This window comes from Leucopleurus acutus (assembly GCF_964270905.1).
Source record: "Leucopleurus acutus genome assembly, chromosome: 3".
Lineage (NCBI taxonomy): Eukaryota > Metazoa > Chordata > Mammalia > Artiodactyla > Delphinidae > Leucopleurus > Leucopleurus acutus.
This window is the reverse complement of record NC_139145.1, coordinates 120,507,167-120,523,536: the sequence shown is the minus strand read 5'-3', so window position 1 is coordinate 120,523,536 and position 16,370 is coordinate 120,507,167. Positions and strand designations below refer to the sequence as shown.

At 37.0% G+C, this 16,370-nt stretch overlaps 1 protein-coding gene across 3 annotated transcripts in view; it reads left to right on the top strand.

Moving 5' to 3' along the window:
* BDP1 (BDP1 general transcription factor IIIB subunit) overlaps window positions 1–16,370 on the top strand; it is an 88,304-nt gene that overhangs the window by 49,499 nt on the left and 22,435 nt on the right. For all 3 annotated transcript variants that reach the window (XM_082835238.1, XM_082835237.1, XM_082835239.1), the window contains exons 23-30: window positions 677–878; window positions 1,136–1,326; window positions 2,158–2,545; window positions 6,949–7,074; window positions 11,646–11,682; window positions 12,166–12,258; window positions 13,571–13,793; window positions 14,143–14,294. In XM_082835238.1, the coding sequence (XP_082691364.1) occupies window positions 677–878; window positions 1,136–1,326; window positions 2,158–2,545; window positions 6,949–7,074; window positions 11,646–11,682; window positions 12,166–12,258; window positions 13,571–13,793; window positions 14,143–14,294 (1,412 nt within the window). The remainder of the gene's footprint in view (window positions 1–676; window positions 879–1,135; window positions 1,327–2,157; window positions 2,546–6,948; window positions 7,075–11,645; window positions 11,683–12,165; window positions 12,259–13,570; window positions 13,794–14,142; window positions 14,295–16,370) is intronic.

Below are 16,370 nucleotides of genomic sequence, written 5' to 3'. Positions count from 1 at the left end.
ATTAAATATTTTCCAGGAAACCTTAAGGCAGCTGTTTGTGTTGCCTTGGGAGTTATGGCTACTGTATTGAATGTTAAAACCTTGTCTTTCTTTGATTTGGCAGATACAAACCTTGTCTTTCTCTGATTTGGCAGATATATTGAGATCCTTATGACACTGTTGTCAATAAACACTTTTCTATGAAGTGACAGGCATGTGGTAGGAGAACAGACTCTAGCTTTCAAGCCTGCTCTTGAACAAGAAGGACCAGGGTTGTTGTGACCATTGTATATTTATTCATGCTTCAGAGCCCAGTTGAAGCATTTGTTTAAAGTGTCATTATGAAGTCCATCTTCAACTACTGACGTTTTTGTTTTGTATCTAGTTATTTCTCTGAAAATTACTTAAAGTAGCATACAACGACACACCAGAATCAATGAATGAAAGTAAAAAAAAGATTACATATTATTGTGAAAGTATTCCCCAGGCTATATAGAAAATGGAAGTTACAAAAGCTTCTGTGCTCTTTCTTTCATATCAGCATGTGTGGTTTCATTTTATATGTTTAGTTTTATAACCTATTTATATATAGTCCTTCGCACATAGAATTGGTTTGTGCCCAAAAATTGTTTAACAGCAGATACATCAACAGGAATTATGATTTTCGTTCTTCAACATGATTTGTATTTCATTCTAGACATGAACATAAAACGTATGTTTCTAGTCCACCACAAATGATAAGAAGCCAATTCCAAAAGGCTAACCCAAATTTGGGAAGAGCACAAGGTAAGAAAGAGGAATCAGGCATAGGAACAGACAGAGCAGATCAGAGTAAGGCAAGGAAGCCAGAAGATAATTTGCTGCAGCATGGAGATTCTGACACCCAGCTTCTTCCAAAAGTAAGTTTGAAAAAAATAATTTAGTAGTGGGCTCAATTTTATCAATATCATGAAGGAGAACATTAAAAAAATAGTTTTGCCTTTTGTACTATAACTATTTTCATGAAAATTGATTGACTTTCCAATATTATGAAAGTTTAGAAACCAGTCACTTGTGTATATGTGTGTAAGCTTAGCGTTTTAGGCCAAACTACCAAACCAAATTACCATACAGATTGTTTCCATGGTCATATTAATTGTTTCTTCTCAAATTTAAGGGAAAAGCTGAGTTTCTTACATCTCTGGAGATTTCAGCAAGAAAAGGTTCTGTAGGTTCCAAGGAGATTGGTTTGGCAAAAAAAGATGCTCAATCAGAAGTTGGACCATCAGGAAGTGTTGGAGAGAAAACCGTAGGCAATAATTCTATGTGTTCAGTTGTCGAAGAGCAGTATGTCAGTAAACCAGCAAGGTAAAGTTTTATTTAACAAGTACTTTCAGAATAGTAAATACAACTAACTTATTCTTAATGGATGTCCTACTCTAACTTATTGATAGAGTAAAAAGATGGTTTGTTAACGGAAGTATTGGTTGTTTTTTATTGGCAGGTCTGTTTCTTTCCCACTTTTGATTTTTATTTACTAAAATTTCCTTTTTTTATGATCTTCTCAGAAAGATTTTTCTTTCCTACATTTAAAATTTCTGGGTGTTGAGTATATTAGACATGAGCAGAAGCCTGACGAAAGAGTAGTACATATTACCTAAATAACTAGGGTGCTGATTCAAATTGGAGTCACAAACACAAGTGAAGGGTACCTTTCTTCCACAGTTTTCAAGGAAAGTGGAAGGGACCCTAAGTTCTAAAAAATGTTGTTCTGTTGGATTTCCTCATTCTCCTTTTTTCTTTTGACCTAATCTGTTTACCCAATAGGATAAACCGTATCACTTTTTGGTCTCATATTCTGTATTTATTGGTCCAGTGTTCTTGATCCCATTTTCTTCTAACAATTTCCAGTGTTGTATTTCATCACCACTTAAATAGCAAGGGGGAAAAATGGCTCAGAATTTAAAACGTACTGTGAAAAATTTGTAGGTAGATAACTAATATTTAACTTTGAGTGAGAAACTAAATCCTAACAGTAAATTCCGTTCATTCTTGTCGTAGCATTAGTGTTTGATAGAATGGGTGGCAGGCATTTTATATTAATGGCTTGAATTGAGATTTCACTTTATAAGTTGGGTTTTCATTAAAATTATCCTTATGCATGTAATGACTATGTTGCTATTTTGATTAAACCTCCAGCTCTCCACAACTGCTAAAAGAATCAAATTATTCTAAAATTGCTGTGGATCGAAGAACAGCTCTCTCTTCTGCCTCTGAATGTAAGATAGATCGTAGTGAAAGGAGAATGCGTCGAAAGATTAAACCAAACGTCCCCAAAGGGCGTGGATCAAAACGAATTCGGAGTAAGACCTCTAAAAAGGAACCTAGAGCTTCTAAGCCTGTGCTGGTGACTCTTCGAGCTTCCCAGGAAGAAGACGAAGATGATGCGGAAGACTTTGAGTCTGACTATGAAGAAGAAAGCTATCATCTTGCTCCAGAAGAAGTAAACAAAGCTCCAGTGTTTGTACCTGTTGGTCTCAGATCTCCTGAACCGGTTTCTGCTCAGATTGAAGAAACCATGGAAGAGGTAGTTTGAATTTTGAATCCTTGGAACTTTATCTTACTTGTTTCTTGCTTTCAGTGGATCATTATCTCTTCTCTTAGTGATTATTAGGATTTGAAGATTATTAGAGTAATTTGTTTGGGGCCTGCTGCATAGCCTAGGAAATCAGTAGAAATAGGCTTGTGTGATCTCCTGTGTTTACTCAGCCCCTGCAACCCAGGCCCAGCACAAGGTAATCAGTATAACAATACTGAGAGAAATCTAATTTCACTTGTATCTGGGGGCTACTTAATTTCCTTTCTGGTTAATTTTTAAAAAAAACAAAAAACTTGGCAGATGTTTTCTATTAACTCTTTGTGGTAAGCTCAAGTTAAGCTCTTGTTGGTAGAGAAGGTAGAAGGGACATATTTCTTTCTCTTTCTCTCTGTCTCTTTTTTTAAAATAAATTTATTTATTTTGTTTACTTTATTTTTGGCTGCGTTGGGTCTTCATTGCAGTGCACGGGCTTCTCATTGCGGTGGCTTCTCTTGTTGTGGAGCACGGGCTCTAGGTGCGCGGGCTCTAGAGCACAGGCTCAGTAGTTGTGGAGCACGGGCCCAGTTGCTCCTCGGCATGTGGGATCTTCCCGGATCAGGTCTTGAACCTGTGTCCCCTGCATTGGCAGGTGGATTCTTAGCCACTGAGCCACCAGGGAAGCCCTCTCTCTTTTTTTAATTGTGGTAAATTACAGGTAACATAAAATTTACCGTCTTAGCCATTTTAGAGCCTACAGTTCAGTGGCATTAAGTGCATCCATCCACAGAACTTTTTTTCATCTTGAAAAACTACAACTCTGTACCTATTAAACAATAATTCTGATTATTCCCTCCTCTCTAGCCTGTGGCAACCACTTACTCTAGGTCCCTCATGTAAGTGGAATCATACAGCGTTTGTCCTTTTTGTGACTGGCTTATTTCACTTAGCATAATGCTTTCAAGGTTCATCTACACTGTAGCATATGTCAGGATGTCTCTTTTTTTTTTTTTCCTGGCTGCATTGGGTCTTCTTCTGGCTGCACACGGGCTTTCTCTAGTTGCGGTGAGCAGGGGCTACTCTTGTGGCAGTGTGCGGGCTTCTCATTGCGGTGGCTTCTCTTGTGGAGCACGGGCTCTAGGCGCACAGGCTTCGATAGTTGCAGCACATGTGCTCAGTTGTGGTGCGTGGGCTCTAGGGTGCGTGGGCTTCAATAGTTGTAGTGCACGGGCTCAGTAGTTGTGGCTCGTGGGCTGTAGAGCGCAGGCTCAGTAATTGTGGTGCACAGGCTTAGTTGCTCTGCGGCATGTGGAATCTTCCCAGACCAGGGATTGAACCTGTGTCCCCTGCATTGGCAGGCAGATTCTTAACCACTGTGCCACCAGGGAAGTCCAGGATGTCCTTTTTAAGGGCTAAATAATATTCCATTCAGTATATACAGTACCACATTTTGTTTATTCTTCTGTCAGTGGACAGTTGGGTTGCTTCCAACTTTTGGCTATTATGAAGAACACTGCTATGTACATGGGTATACAAATATCTCTTCTAATCCCTGCTGTCAATTCTGCAAGTGGAAATGCTGGATAATACAGTAAATTGTAAATCAATGTTTAATTTTTTGAGCAACCCCCATACTGTTTTCCATAGCAGCTGCCTTATTCTACCATCTTATCAATAGTGTACAAGGGTTCTAATGTCTCCACATCCTTACCAACACTTGTTTTTTCTTTCTTTTTTTTTTTTTTTTTGATAGTAGTCATCCTAATGGGTTTGAGGTAGAGGAACATATTACTTCAACTTACTTTTTTTTTGCGGTACGTGGGCCTCTCACTGTTGTGGCCTCTCCCGTTGCGGAGCACAGGCTCCGGACGCACAGGCTCAGCGGCCATGGCTCACGGGCCCAGCCTCTCTGTGGCACGTGGGATCTTCCCGGACCGGGGCATGAACCCGTGTCCCCTGCATCAGCAGGCGGACTCTCAACCACTGCGCCACCAGGGAAGCCTGTCAACTTACTTTATTATGAAAGCTCCTTACTCTTTTGCCTCTTGGTCTAACTTTGTAACCTCAAAAAGTTTTCTGTTCTGCCTCAATTTTCAGTAACTTATTTTGCTTATAGAGCATCATATCTGAATCAGTTTTGTATTCATGGTAGATTCAAAAGCCATTTGAATTACAAATAGAATTCCAAACTCACCTTTTTTTATTCATTGTTAATAATACCATGCTAAATGTTATAAAGTTAGTTGGAATGGTTGAAGCTAAATAAAAATGATGTGAAGTGGTTTCTTGTAATTAAAGTTCAAAGTAAAGATAATGAATTTAAATTTTGGTTGAAACCAAGAAAAGGTAAAAGGAAAGTTAATTTTGTGCAAGGACGGCTGGTTACCACTGCATGAAAATTCATTTAGCTATATGTTTTGTATTTTACAATTTCTTTGGGTGAAAGGCAAATTGCTCGTGAAAACTAATACTAGAAATTAACTTCTGAAAATCAGGTTCTAGGATATATCCCTGAATTAATACAGAATGCCTTCCTTTTTTAAAAAATTTATTTTATTTATTTAGGCTGTGTTGGGTCTTCGTTGCTGTGTGCGGGATTTCTCTAGTTGCGGTGAGCGGGAGCTACTCTTTGTTGCAGTGCGTGGGCTTCTCATTGCAGTGGCTTCTCTTGCTGTGGAGCACGGGCTCTAGGCACACGGGCTTCAGTAGCTGTGGCACGTGGCCTCAGTAGTTGTGGCACACGGACCCTAGAGCACAGGTTCAGTAGTTGTGGCACATGGGCTTAGTGGCTCCGCGGCATGTGGGATCTTCCCGGACCAGGGCTTGAACCCGTGTACCCTGCATTGGCAAGCGGATTCTTAACCACTACGCCACCAGGGAAGCCCCACAGAATGCCTTCTTAAATAGCATTGATTATAATAATTGAGCAAGGAAAGCTTAAATTGTATTCTTAATGGCCAGTTTACTAAGGCAGGGAAATTTGTTTATATGTTAGAAAATGTCCCCTTTAAAAAGCATTGAAATGCAATGGCATATTATTAAATCATAAAGGGATCTAAAATATTGATGTATACTTCAACATGAACCTTGAAAACATTATGCTAAGTGAAAGAAACCAGTTAACAAAAAAATCACATATTATATGATTCCATTAATATGAAATGTCCAAAATAGGAAAATCTATAGAGACAGAAAGTAGATCAATGGTTGCTTAGGGATTTGGAGATGAGGAGTTAAAGGAATAGGTATAGGGTTTCTTTTTTGAAGTGATGAAAATGTTCTAAAAGTAACTATGTTGATGGTTGCACGTATCTATGCTTCCATCACCAAAAAACATTGAATTATACAATTTAAATGGGTGAATTGTATGGAATGTAAATTATATCTAGATAAAGCTGTTAAAAACATAAAGCTTTGAAACTGTGTAGTGCTTACAGAACCAACTTTCAGTTACCTAGAATATTCCCATTATCCCCCCAATCCCAGCTTTTCAGAAAATATTTTGTCTTTTCAAATCACTCGAACTTTTAAAATTCATCCCAGGCCTATAGGATATTAGCAAAGATTTTTCTCTGATTGCATCTGAGCAGACAGACACAGAACACATAGGTGTTACTATAATAAACGTCTCAAAGGAAGATTTTCAAACTTGACTGCTCAGTTCCTACTGAATCACAGTCTTTTATACTCATCTCTCTGTTAATAAGGGAATAGAAGCCAGACTCCCTTGTTTATAGTCTAGGAGATAAATTTTAGTGTTTTTAACCCCCAGACTGTAGGGATCTTTGAAATAAGCCTGCTAAATGAAGAGTAAATGTGAGTGGACTCGTTATTTTACATGGCCATTCATCGCTATGAAGAATCATACAGGTTTTGGGGTTGTGGGAGAGAGTAATTACCTTGGTGGGTCATGTGTACGATAAATCTTTTTAAGTGCTTTCAACTCATCTCTATGATAGCACTTGGAGCAGTGTATAGTTGGTTACATGTCTGTGTTTCTTAGATTGTGAGTTCCTTGCAGGCAGGGACTGACTTGTCTTATTGAGCTTTGTATTCTTGTACCTGTAGCCCTCTAGTTTTTAGGAAGCGTTTCATAAATGTTGACAGACTGATGAGAGAAACTGTGGGAAATTTGGGACAAACTGGGGATAATGGAAAATGCAATGCTAGGTACTAAGTAGATTAGCTCTGGAAGTTTTGCTTATTGTTTGTAAGAATCACAGACGCCTCAAAAACATTAAATGTTTCACTTTTGCCAAGTTGATGTCAATCAGTTTAAGAATTACTATATTTCAGTTTTTTAAATCATGTATAAATGTGAATTCTTTCTTCAGTTTAATATTTTATTTTATGATTCATTTTTTTTTCTGTGATGGTATGCCAAAATGAAATAATGAAACTTTTCATTTTGACAGCTTGAAATACCCATGAATATCCCAGATGTAGGATGCATAGCTGTTGTTGAACATCAGCTCTCATCAAACATAGATTTGACTACTGAGGAAATGAAACAAGAAGAAAATCTGAATGCATTATCAGTTGTAAGCATCCATTTTAATATGTTTTGTCTTTAATTCTTTGTTTACTTTTAAAAGACTAAGTTTATTTTGAAAGCTTTAGGTTTACAGATGGTTCTTAACTAGTATGATAGAAATTATTCTATTATTTCTAGGAGCTGTAAGTATGAATGGTAGAAACTAGTGAATAATTCATAGATTTTTATATTTGACTTGAAAAGCATAGATTCCTGTGTGTGGGCGTAGCTCAATATCTTCATAGACTTATGTTAAAATTCTGATGCATTAAATATATACTAAATGTAAATTATTTAAAACATATTTAGTTGCCTTTTGCTTGGCACTCTTCCTTATTTAGTTGGTATTTATCTTGTTTTTGTAAATGAAGAGTTACAACTTTTTCAAAAACAGTTTTATTAAGATACAGTTCATACACTATACAGTTCATTCATTTAAAGTATATGATTCAATGGCTTTTAGTGTATTTACAGCTATATGCACAATTTTAGAACATTTCCATCACCTCAGAAAGAAGTCTTATGCCCAGTGGCAGTTGTTCCCCTTTTTGCTTCCAGCCTTCCCCAGGCCTAGGCAACCAATGATCTACTTTTTGTCTCTATAGATTTCTCTATTCTGGAGATATACACACAGTATGGTCCTTTGTGCCTGGTTTCTTTCACTTAGTCTAGTGTTTTCAAGGTTCATTCATGTGGTAGCATGTATCAGTACTTCATTCCTCTTTGTGGTCAGATCATATTCCATATGAATATACTACATTTCCTTTATTCATTCATCTGTTCATGGACATATAGGTTGTTTCCATCTTTTGGCCATTATAAGTAATGCTGCTATAAACATTTGTGTACAAGTTTCTGTATGGACATATGTTTTCATTTCTCTTGGGTACATTTCTAGGAGTATAATTGCTGTGTCATATGGTAACTTTGTTTAATCCTTTGAGGAACTAGCAAACTGCTTTCCAAAGCTGCTGCACCGTTTTATATTCCTACCAGCAGTGTATGAGGGTTCCAATTTCTTCACATCCTGACAATATTTATTTGATTTTTTGGATCTAACCATCCTAGTAGGTGTGAAATGGTACCTCATATGGTTTTGATTTGCATTCCCTATTGATTAATGATGTTGAGCATCTTTTCACATGCTTTTTTGGCCATTTTTATGTCTTCTTTGGAGAAACGTCTATTTTGAGTCTTTGCCCATTTAAAAATTTTTTTGGTCTATTTGTCATTTTTTTATTGAGCTGTAAGAATTTTTTTATATTCTGGATACAAGCTCCTAATCGTATATGTGATTTTCAGATATTTTCTCACATTCGGTGGGTTGTCTTTTCATTTTCTTGATGGTTTCCTTTAGAGCAGGGGTCCCCAACCCCTGGGCCATGGACTGGTACAGGTCCGCGGACTGGTACAGGTCCGCGGCCTGTTAGGAACCGGGCCGCACAGCAGGAGGTGAGCGAGTGAAGCTTCACCTGCCGCTCCCCATCGCTCCCCATCACTTTCATTACCACCTGAACCATCCGCCCTCCTCCCCCATCCATGGAAAAATTGTCTTCCACGAAACCGGTCCCTGGTGCCATGAAGGTTGCGGACCACTGCTTTAGAGTACTTGGACTTCATTTATCTATTTTTTTCTTTTGTTGCTCATGCTTTTGTTGCCATATCTAAGAATCCTTTCCCAAAGCCAAGGTCCTGAGATTTACTCCTGTTTTACATTTAAGTCTTTAATCCATTTTGAGTTAATTTTTTTTTTTTTTTTTTGGCCACGCCACACAGCTTGCGGGATCTTAGTTCTCCGACCAGGGATTGAACCCCGGCCCCCAGCAGTGGAAGCACCAAGCGCCAACTGTTGGACTGCCAGGGAATTCTCCCCATTTTGTGTTAATTTTTTATATGGTGTGAGATTAGAGTCCCACTTCATTCTTTTGCATATGACTATCTAGTTGTTGCACCATTTCTTTGAAAAAACTGTTCTTTCCCTATTGAATTGTCTTTTATTTTTGTCAAAAATTTGTTGGCTGCAGATACGTGGACTCTCAATTCTATTCCATTGATTTATTTGTCTGTCTTTATGCTGGTGAGGCTCTATTGATTTGTGGCTTTGTAATAAGTTTTGGAATTAATAAGTGTAAGTCATCCTATTTTATTCTGTTTTTAGGATTGTTTTGGCTATCATGGGTCCCTTGCAATTCCATATGAATTTTGAAATCAACTTGTCAGTTTCTACAAAGACATCAGCTGAGATTCTGGTTCGGATTGCATTGAATCTGTAGATCAGTTGGGGGAGCAGGTGTTGCCCTCTTAACAATGTTTGAGTCTTTCAGTCAATGAACATGGGATATTTTCCCATTTACTTAGCTTTTCTTTGATTTCTTTCAACAGTGTTTTGTAGTTTTCAGAGTATGAGCTTTGCATTTCCTTAACTTCATTTTCAAGTATATTGTTGTTTTTGATGCTATTGTGAATGGAATTGTTTCCTTAATTTCATTTTTGGTTTGTTTATTGCAAGTTTATAGGAATACATTTGATTTTTGTATATTGGTCTTGTGTCCTGCAACTTTGCTGGACTCATTTATTAGTTCTAATACTTTAGTGGATTCCTTAGGATTTTCTACATATAAGATCATGGCCTATGTGAATAGAGATAGTTTTACTTCTGTCTTTCTGTATTACTTTTGTAGGGCTGCTGTAACAAAGTACCACGAACTGGGTGGCTTAAAACCACAGAAATTTATTCTGTCATAGTTCTAGAGGCTAGAATTCCAAAATCAAGATGCCCCTGGTGATGGGTGCTTCTGGTGGCTCTGAGGTAGAAATCATCTTGGGCCTTTCTCTTACCTTCTGGCACTTGCTGGCATTCCTTGTCATTCATTGGCTTGTGGCAACACAAGGTTAACCTTTGCCTCCATTGCCGCATGGTGTTGTCCCTGTATGTGTGTCTGTGTTTCTTTTCTTATAAGGACACCAGTCTTATTGGAGTAAGGCTAACTCTAATCCACTATAACCTCATCTTCACTTGATGACACCTAGGAAGACCCTATTTCCAAATAAGGTCACCTTCACAGTACTGGGGGTTAAGACTTCAACATATCTTTCTGAAAGACATAATTCAGTTTATAACACATTCCAGTCTGGATGTCTTTTATTTCTTTTCTTGCCTAATTACCCTGTCTAGAACTCCAGTACAATGTTGAATAAAAGTAGGGGAAAGCATCCAGTCTTTCATCATTAAGTTTGATGTTAGATGTGGTTTTTTTCATAGATGCCCTTTTTCAAATTGAAAAAGTTCCATTCTGTTCCTAGTTTGTGTGAGTGTTTTATCATGAAAGAGTGTTGGAATTTGTCATATGCTTTTTCTGCATCTCTTGAGATGATCATGTAATTGTCTTTTATTGTATTGATATGATGTATTACATTGATTAAATTTTGGATGTTAAACCAAAAGTTGCATTCCTGGGATAAATTCTACTTAGTCATGGCATATAATTTGTTTTTGGATATTTATTTATTTTCTTTATTTTTTTGGCTGTGTCAGGTCTTCGTTGTGGCACATGGGCTCAATAGTTTGTGGCGCGGGGACTCTCTTGTTGAGGCACGTGAGCCCAGTAGTTGTGGCACACGGTCTTAGTTGCCCCGCGAAATGTGGGATCTTAGTTCCCCGGCCAGGGATCGAACCCCCGTCCCCTGCATTGGAAGGTGGATTCTTTACCACTGGACCACCAGGGAAGTCCCCATGGCATATAATTTTTATATGTTGTTGGATTCAGTTTGCTAGTATTTTATTGAGGATTCTTTTGTCCATATTCATAATAGATACTGGTCTATTATCTCTGATGAATCTGACACCAGGTTCTTGTGGTATTAGGAGCTGAAAGCCCTCCAAATGGGGCCTTCAGGGAGAAGGGACCCTGTTTTCCTGGCCGCAGCAGTCTGAGGTGGAGTCTACCTCACTGAGCTGGAAGGAGGGAGAGAGCAGTCTTAGCTCAAATACCACAGACTTTCACCTTTGTTACTGAATTTTCAACAATTTTATCGAATATATGTGCATCTTACGCCCTTAGGACCATTTCCAGAGGCTTTAAATGGTGGTTCTTTAATAAATTTTACCAGTTTCATTGGGGAGAGGGTCAGCAGAGCTCCTCATGCTGTCATGCTGGACATAGATCCTATAACTTCTTAATTTATTAAAATTCATTTAATTTTTAAGCCACCTAGTAGTGTAAAAAATTTGTGATATTGTTCAGACCTTGGTTTCCATTGAGTCAAAACTAGCAGCAGATGTGACTAAAGTTGAAGGATTATGAAATTGAAGAAGTAAGAAAGGCAGATGCTTGTTGCATATGATCAGAATTAAAATTTGCATATAATATAAGCAAAAGGTAAAAGAAGGAGCAAGAGATGAAAATATTTGGCTTTTAAATGATTTCTGTTCTTGTTTATGAAATTTTATGAATAATTATAAATTTCCACTCCACTGTAACCAAAAGCATAGAAAGACCTGTAAAATGTAGTGCTTTGAGATATGGAACATGTGTTTGGGAAAATACCTAAGCTATTACTTTTCTTTTCCTCTTTTAGGAAATTAACACAGGTGAACATTCCCAAGCTGAAACAGGTAACTGTTAATAAGGAAACAGCTAAAAATACTTGGTTAACACCAACGAACAGAGTGATTTAATAGTGGTGGTAATTAGTAAATGAGTCAGTTTGCTGGAGAATTGAATGAAAAGGTCCAGCAGTTTGAATATGTTATCTCTAGGAGAAATTTGGGTTCTTGGAATGCTACTTTAGAGAGTGATTAAATGTTTGATAAAGAAGTATTTATTTTCTCTGATTTGCACAGATGTCTTTCCTTTGAAGGTATTAAGTTATTTAACGAGAAGGAGGCATTTTCAGTGAGTAAAAGTCAGCAGTTGATGCTCTATTTATAGTATATAAGCTGAATGAAACACTACCCTAGTAAGGGATTAGTGGTATGGAGGGTTTTGAAACTTGTTACTAGAGGATAAACACCTAAATTAAAATTCTTTTCTAAGCAACCAAACATAAATTTCCCGATTCATTTTTCTATTTTAATGTTGATCTGGTTTTTCACAAGGTACCAACGATGGAAGCACTGAAGCTGCCATAACTTTACTTACGATGGGAGGTCTGGTGTTGCAGTCAGAGATCAGTACAGAACAGAGTGATGGTAAGAATGAAAGATAAGTCCTACCAAAAAAAGAAACCTTTAAAATCCAACTTTTAAGAAATATACCCATATTTGAATATTAAGTGAATATCTGCCTTTTACATTTGAAGTTGGCATCACTGTGTTATTTTTCTGGAAAAGGTAATATGTATGCATTGATCCATCCTACTTACTACTTACTTAGCCCTCTAATGGCCTCCATTTCCATATAGTGCACTGGGTTTATTAAGGATAATTTGTATTTGTAGAATAGTTAATCTAGTGAATCCTCTACCTTTATCATCATAAACATCATTGGCTAACTGAACTCCTTGACCACTGATCTCTTCACACATGTTTCTTTAGTGAAGGAGCCACTGCTTTAGATAGTCTTCACAATTACATGACAGTCAAATACAGTATGAAGGGGCAAGATTAGTTATTGAGATAATTTAGTTTAGACTATTCTGTTAGTTTGGACTGAGCCAAAAAATATGTCAACCCAGAATCTTAGTATTTTATTTTCGGCTATGGCCTTTACTATCAAAGTACCTTCTACTTTACATTAAATGGATAATCATGTTACTTATAATCCTGTTAATCATTTTAACTGCTGATGAGTGACCTGCCATTTGTTTTAAGTGTCAGATTTCTTGGCCCATAACTATATATTTATCAGGAAAGTCTCTGATTTGTGTTCCCTATAGGGCTCCTTTTTCAATGGCAGAGTATCGCATTGTAGCCTGTCACAAATATCTAGAATGTAAAATACAGGTTTTAAAAAATTATAAATGAAGATAATCCTATCTGGATATTCATCTGAGGTTATATAGTTACTGAAAGTAACAAAAAGATTTATTTTTAATTATAATAACAGAAAAGTTTCAGTCTATAAGAATTATTAAACTTAGCACATGTCAAATCTCTGGCATGAAGTATGAGGTCATAAATTTAAACTTGGAGCCAAAAAGAGCAGACTTTAAAAATAACATAGATAGTTTCTCAAATGTGTTTTACCCATTTTATCATTCTGCTAGTCCTCTCCTAATGAACTGAATAAATCTTTAACACATTGTTTACTCAAAAAAAAAAAAAAATTAGGGAATTCCCTGGCGGTCCAGTGGTTAAGACTCCCCGCTTCCACTGAAGAGGGCACGGGTTCAATCCTTGGTTGGGGAACTAAAATCCTGCATGCCACGTGGTGCGGCCAGAAAAAAAAATAAAAATAAAATAAAAATAACATAGAATTTTACCGTTGCTGCATGTTGAAGGATTTATTTGGACATCTGTTTGTATTTGGTCAATTTTAATTTTCTGTTTTTTTCTGCAATAGGAGTATGTGTACTTCCTGATGTTCATTCAAGCGATAAAAACCATATTCCTTTTTGCCCAGATAATACAAATCTCAAAATTGTTCATGAATGTCAGGAACCTTCTTCACCTATCCGTAGTGCATCTCCATCAGTAGAAGAAAACAAGATTATATTGGATGAACAAAGTACTAAAGAAGAAATTGGTTTAATGGAAGAAGTAAAGGAAAACTCTATATCATCCAGGTTTATTTTGCTTTATTAAACTATTATTTTTTGAGTTTGACAAAATAAATTAGTGTTCAATTAATAAATATATAAACAACCATCAATTTGGCCAATAGCTTTGAGTAACAAATAAATGTAAGGTGGGCAGTGCTGATTTTTCACCCTTTAAAGTAAGGTTTAGCAGATTTTGATTTTAGTTTAATGGTTTGCATATTAAAATTACCACAATGGGTGTTTTAAGCATTATTGAAAGAGTTTTATGTAAATATAGTCCCAGTTTTACAGACATGGTCCAGATTCTTACACAGAATCCTGAGAGAATTCTTACACAGTTGATTAATTTCTCTTTCTTCCCATCTCTTTCTAGGACAACTTCAGAAGTGACCAATAATTTGAGAATGAGAAGTAGATTTGCCAAGCCTAAGCCAAATCTTAAGAAAATTTTAGGGACCAGCAGGTTTGGTGCTCATCGGGAAGTTCCCAGTTTGTTTGTAACTAAAGAAGTGGAAATTCAAAGAGGTAAACTTTATTGTTCCCCTGAAAGTTACAAAATTACTTTGACCCAAGAAATTTCATTAGCATTTCAAATGGAATATTCAGTTGTTACAATTATTTTAACTATTAAAAAGTTAAAACATACAGAAAGTAGAATGAGCTATAAAATAAATACCCATAAACCCGCCAACTAGTTTGAATAATTATTACCCTTTCACTATATTTACTTGATCAGACTTTCTCTTCATATATATTTTTTTCTGTATGTGTTTATACATGAATACTCAAGCAAACATCTCTTAGGCATACATTGCATGTGGCAAAAAATAAGACAGTACCCAAAAGTCAAAAATTTTAAAACCTCCCTCTTCCTTGGTTCCCAGCCCCTAATCCCATTTCCAGTATCAGTTTTTATTGTAGACTTCTAAAAATGTTTTATACACATATGCATCTAAATAAGGGTGTGTGTATATACACACAAGCACCCATATATATACATACACACATACATATATATGTATACATATACATACATACATACATACATACATATGTATACACATGTCCTTTCAGCAAGAACAAAAATATATGTATACTATATCATATATACTATTCAGCACTTCTTAAAAATAACAATTTTATTGAGATAATTCACATACCATAGAATTCACCCATTTAAAGTGTACAAATCAGGATTTCCCTGGTGGTCCGGTGGTTAGGACTCCGCGCTTCCACTGCGGGGCACGGGTTCGATCCCTGGTCAGGGAACTAAGATCCCATAAACTGTACTGAGTGGCCAAAAAAAAAGGAAAAAGAAAAGTGTACAATTCAATGGTTAGTATATTCAACTTTTGAGTATTATAAATAATGCTGCTAAGAACAGTCATTATAAGTTTTTGTTTGGACATATATTTTTATTTCTCTTGAGTTTATACCTACAAGTAGAATTGTTGGGTCATGTGGTAATTCTGTGTTTAACCTTTTGAGGAACTGCCAAACTGTTACAAAAGTGGCTGCACCATTTTATATTTTCACCAACAATCGGTGAGGGTTTCAGTTTCTCTGCATCCTCCCAGACACTTGTTATTATTTGTCTCTTTGAGTATAGCTATCCTAGTGGGTGTGAAGTGCTATCTCGTGTGTGTGTGTGTGTGTGTGTGTGTGTGTGTGTGTGTGTGTGTGTGTGTGTGTTTTAATTGGGGTATAATTGCTTTACAATGTTGTGTTAGTTTTTGTTGTACAACGAAGTGAATCAGCTATATGTATACATATATCCCCTTCCTCTTGGACCTCCCTCCCACCCACCCACCCCCAACCCACCCATCTAGGTCACCACAGAGCACCGAGCTGAGCTCCCTGCACTATATAGCAGGTTCCCACTAGCTATCTGTTTTACACATGGTAGTGTATATATGTCAGTCCCAATCTCCCAATTCATCCTACCCCCCCTTGCCCCCCCCGTCCATGTCCACACGTCCGTCCATTCTCTACATCTGTGTCTCCATTCCTGCCCTGCAAATAGGTTCATCAGTACCATTTTTCTAGATTCCATGTATATGCATTAAAATATACAATATTTTTCTCTTTCTGACTTACTTCACTCTGTATGACAGATTCTGGGTCCACCCACATCTCTACAAATGACCCAATTTCGTTCCTTTTTATGACTGAGTAATAGTCCACTGTATATATGTACCACATCTTCTTTATCCATGCATCTGTTCATGGGCATTTATGTTACTTCCATGTCCTGTCTATTGTAAATAGTGCTGCAATGAACATTGGGGTGCATGTGTCTTTTTGGATTATGGTTTCCTCAGGGTATATGTCCAGTAGTGGGATTGTTGGGTTGTACTGTAGTTCTATTTTTAGTTTTTTAGGGAACCTCCGTACTGTTCTTCATAGTGGCTGTATCAATTTACATTCCCACCAACAGAGCAAGAGAGTTCCCTTTTCTCCACACCCTCTCCAGCATTTACTGTTTGTAGATTTTTTGATAATGGCCATTCTGACCGGTGTGAGGTGATACCCCATTGTAGTTTTGATCTGCATTTCTCTAATAATTAGTGATGTTGAGCATCTTTTTATGTGCCTCTTGGC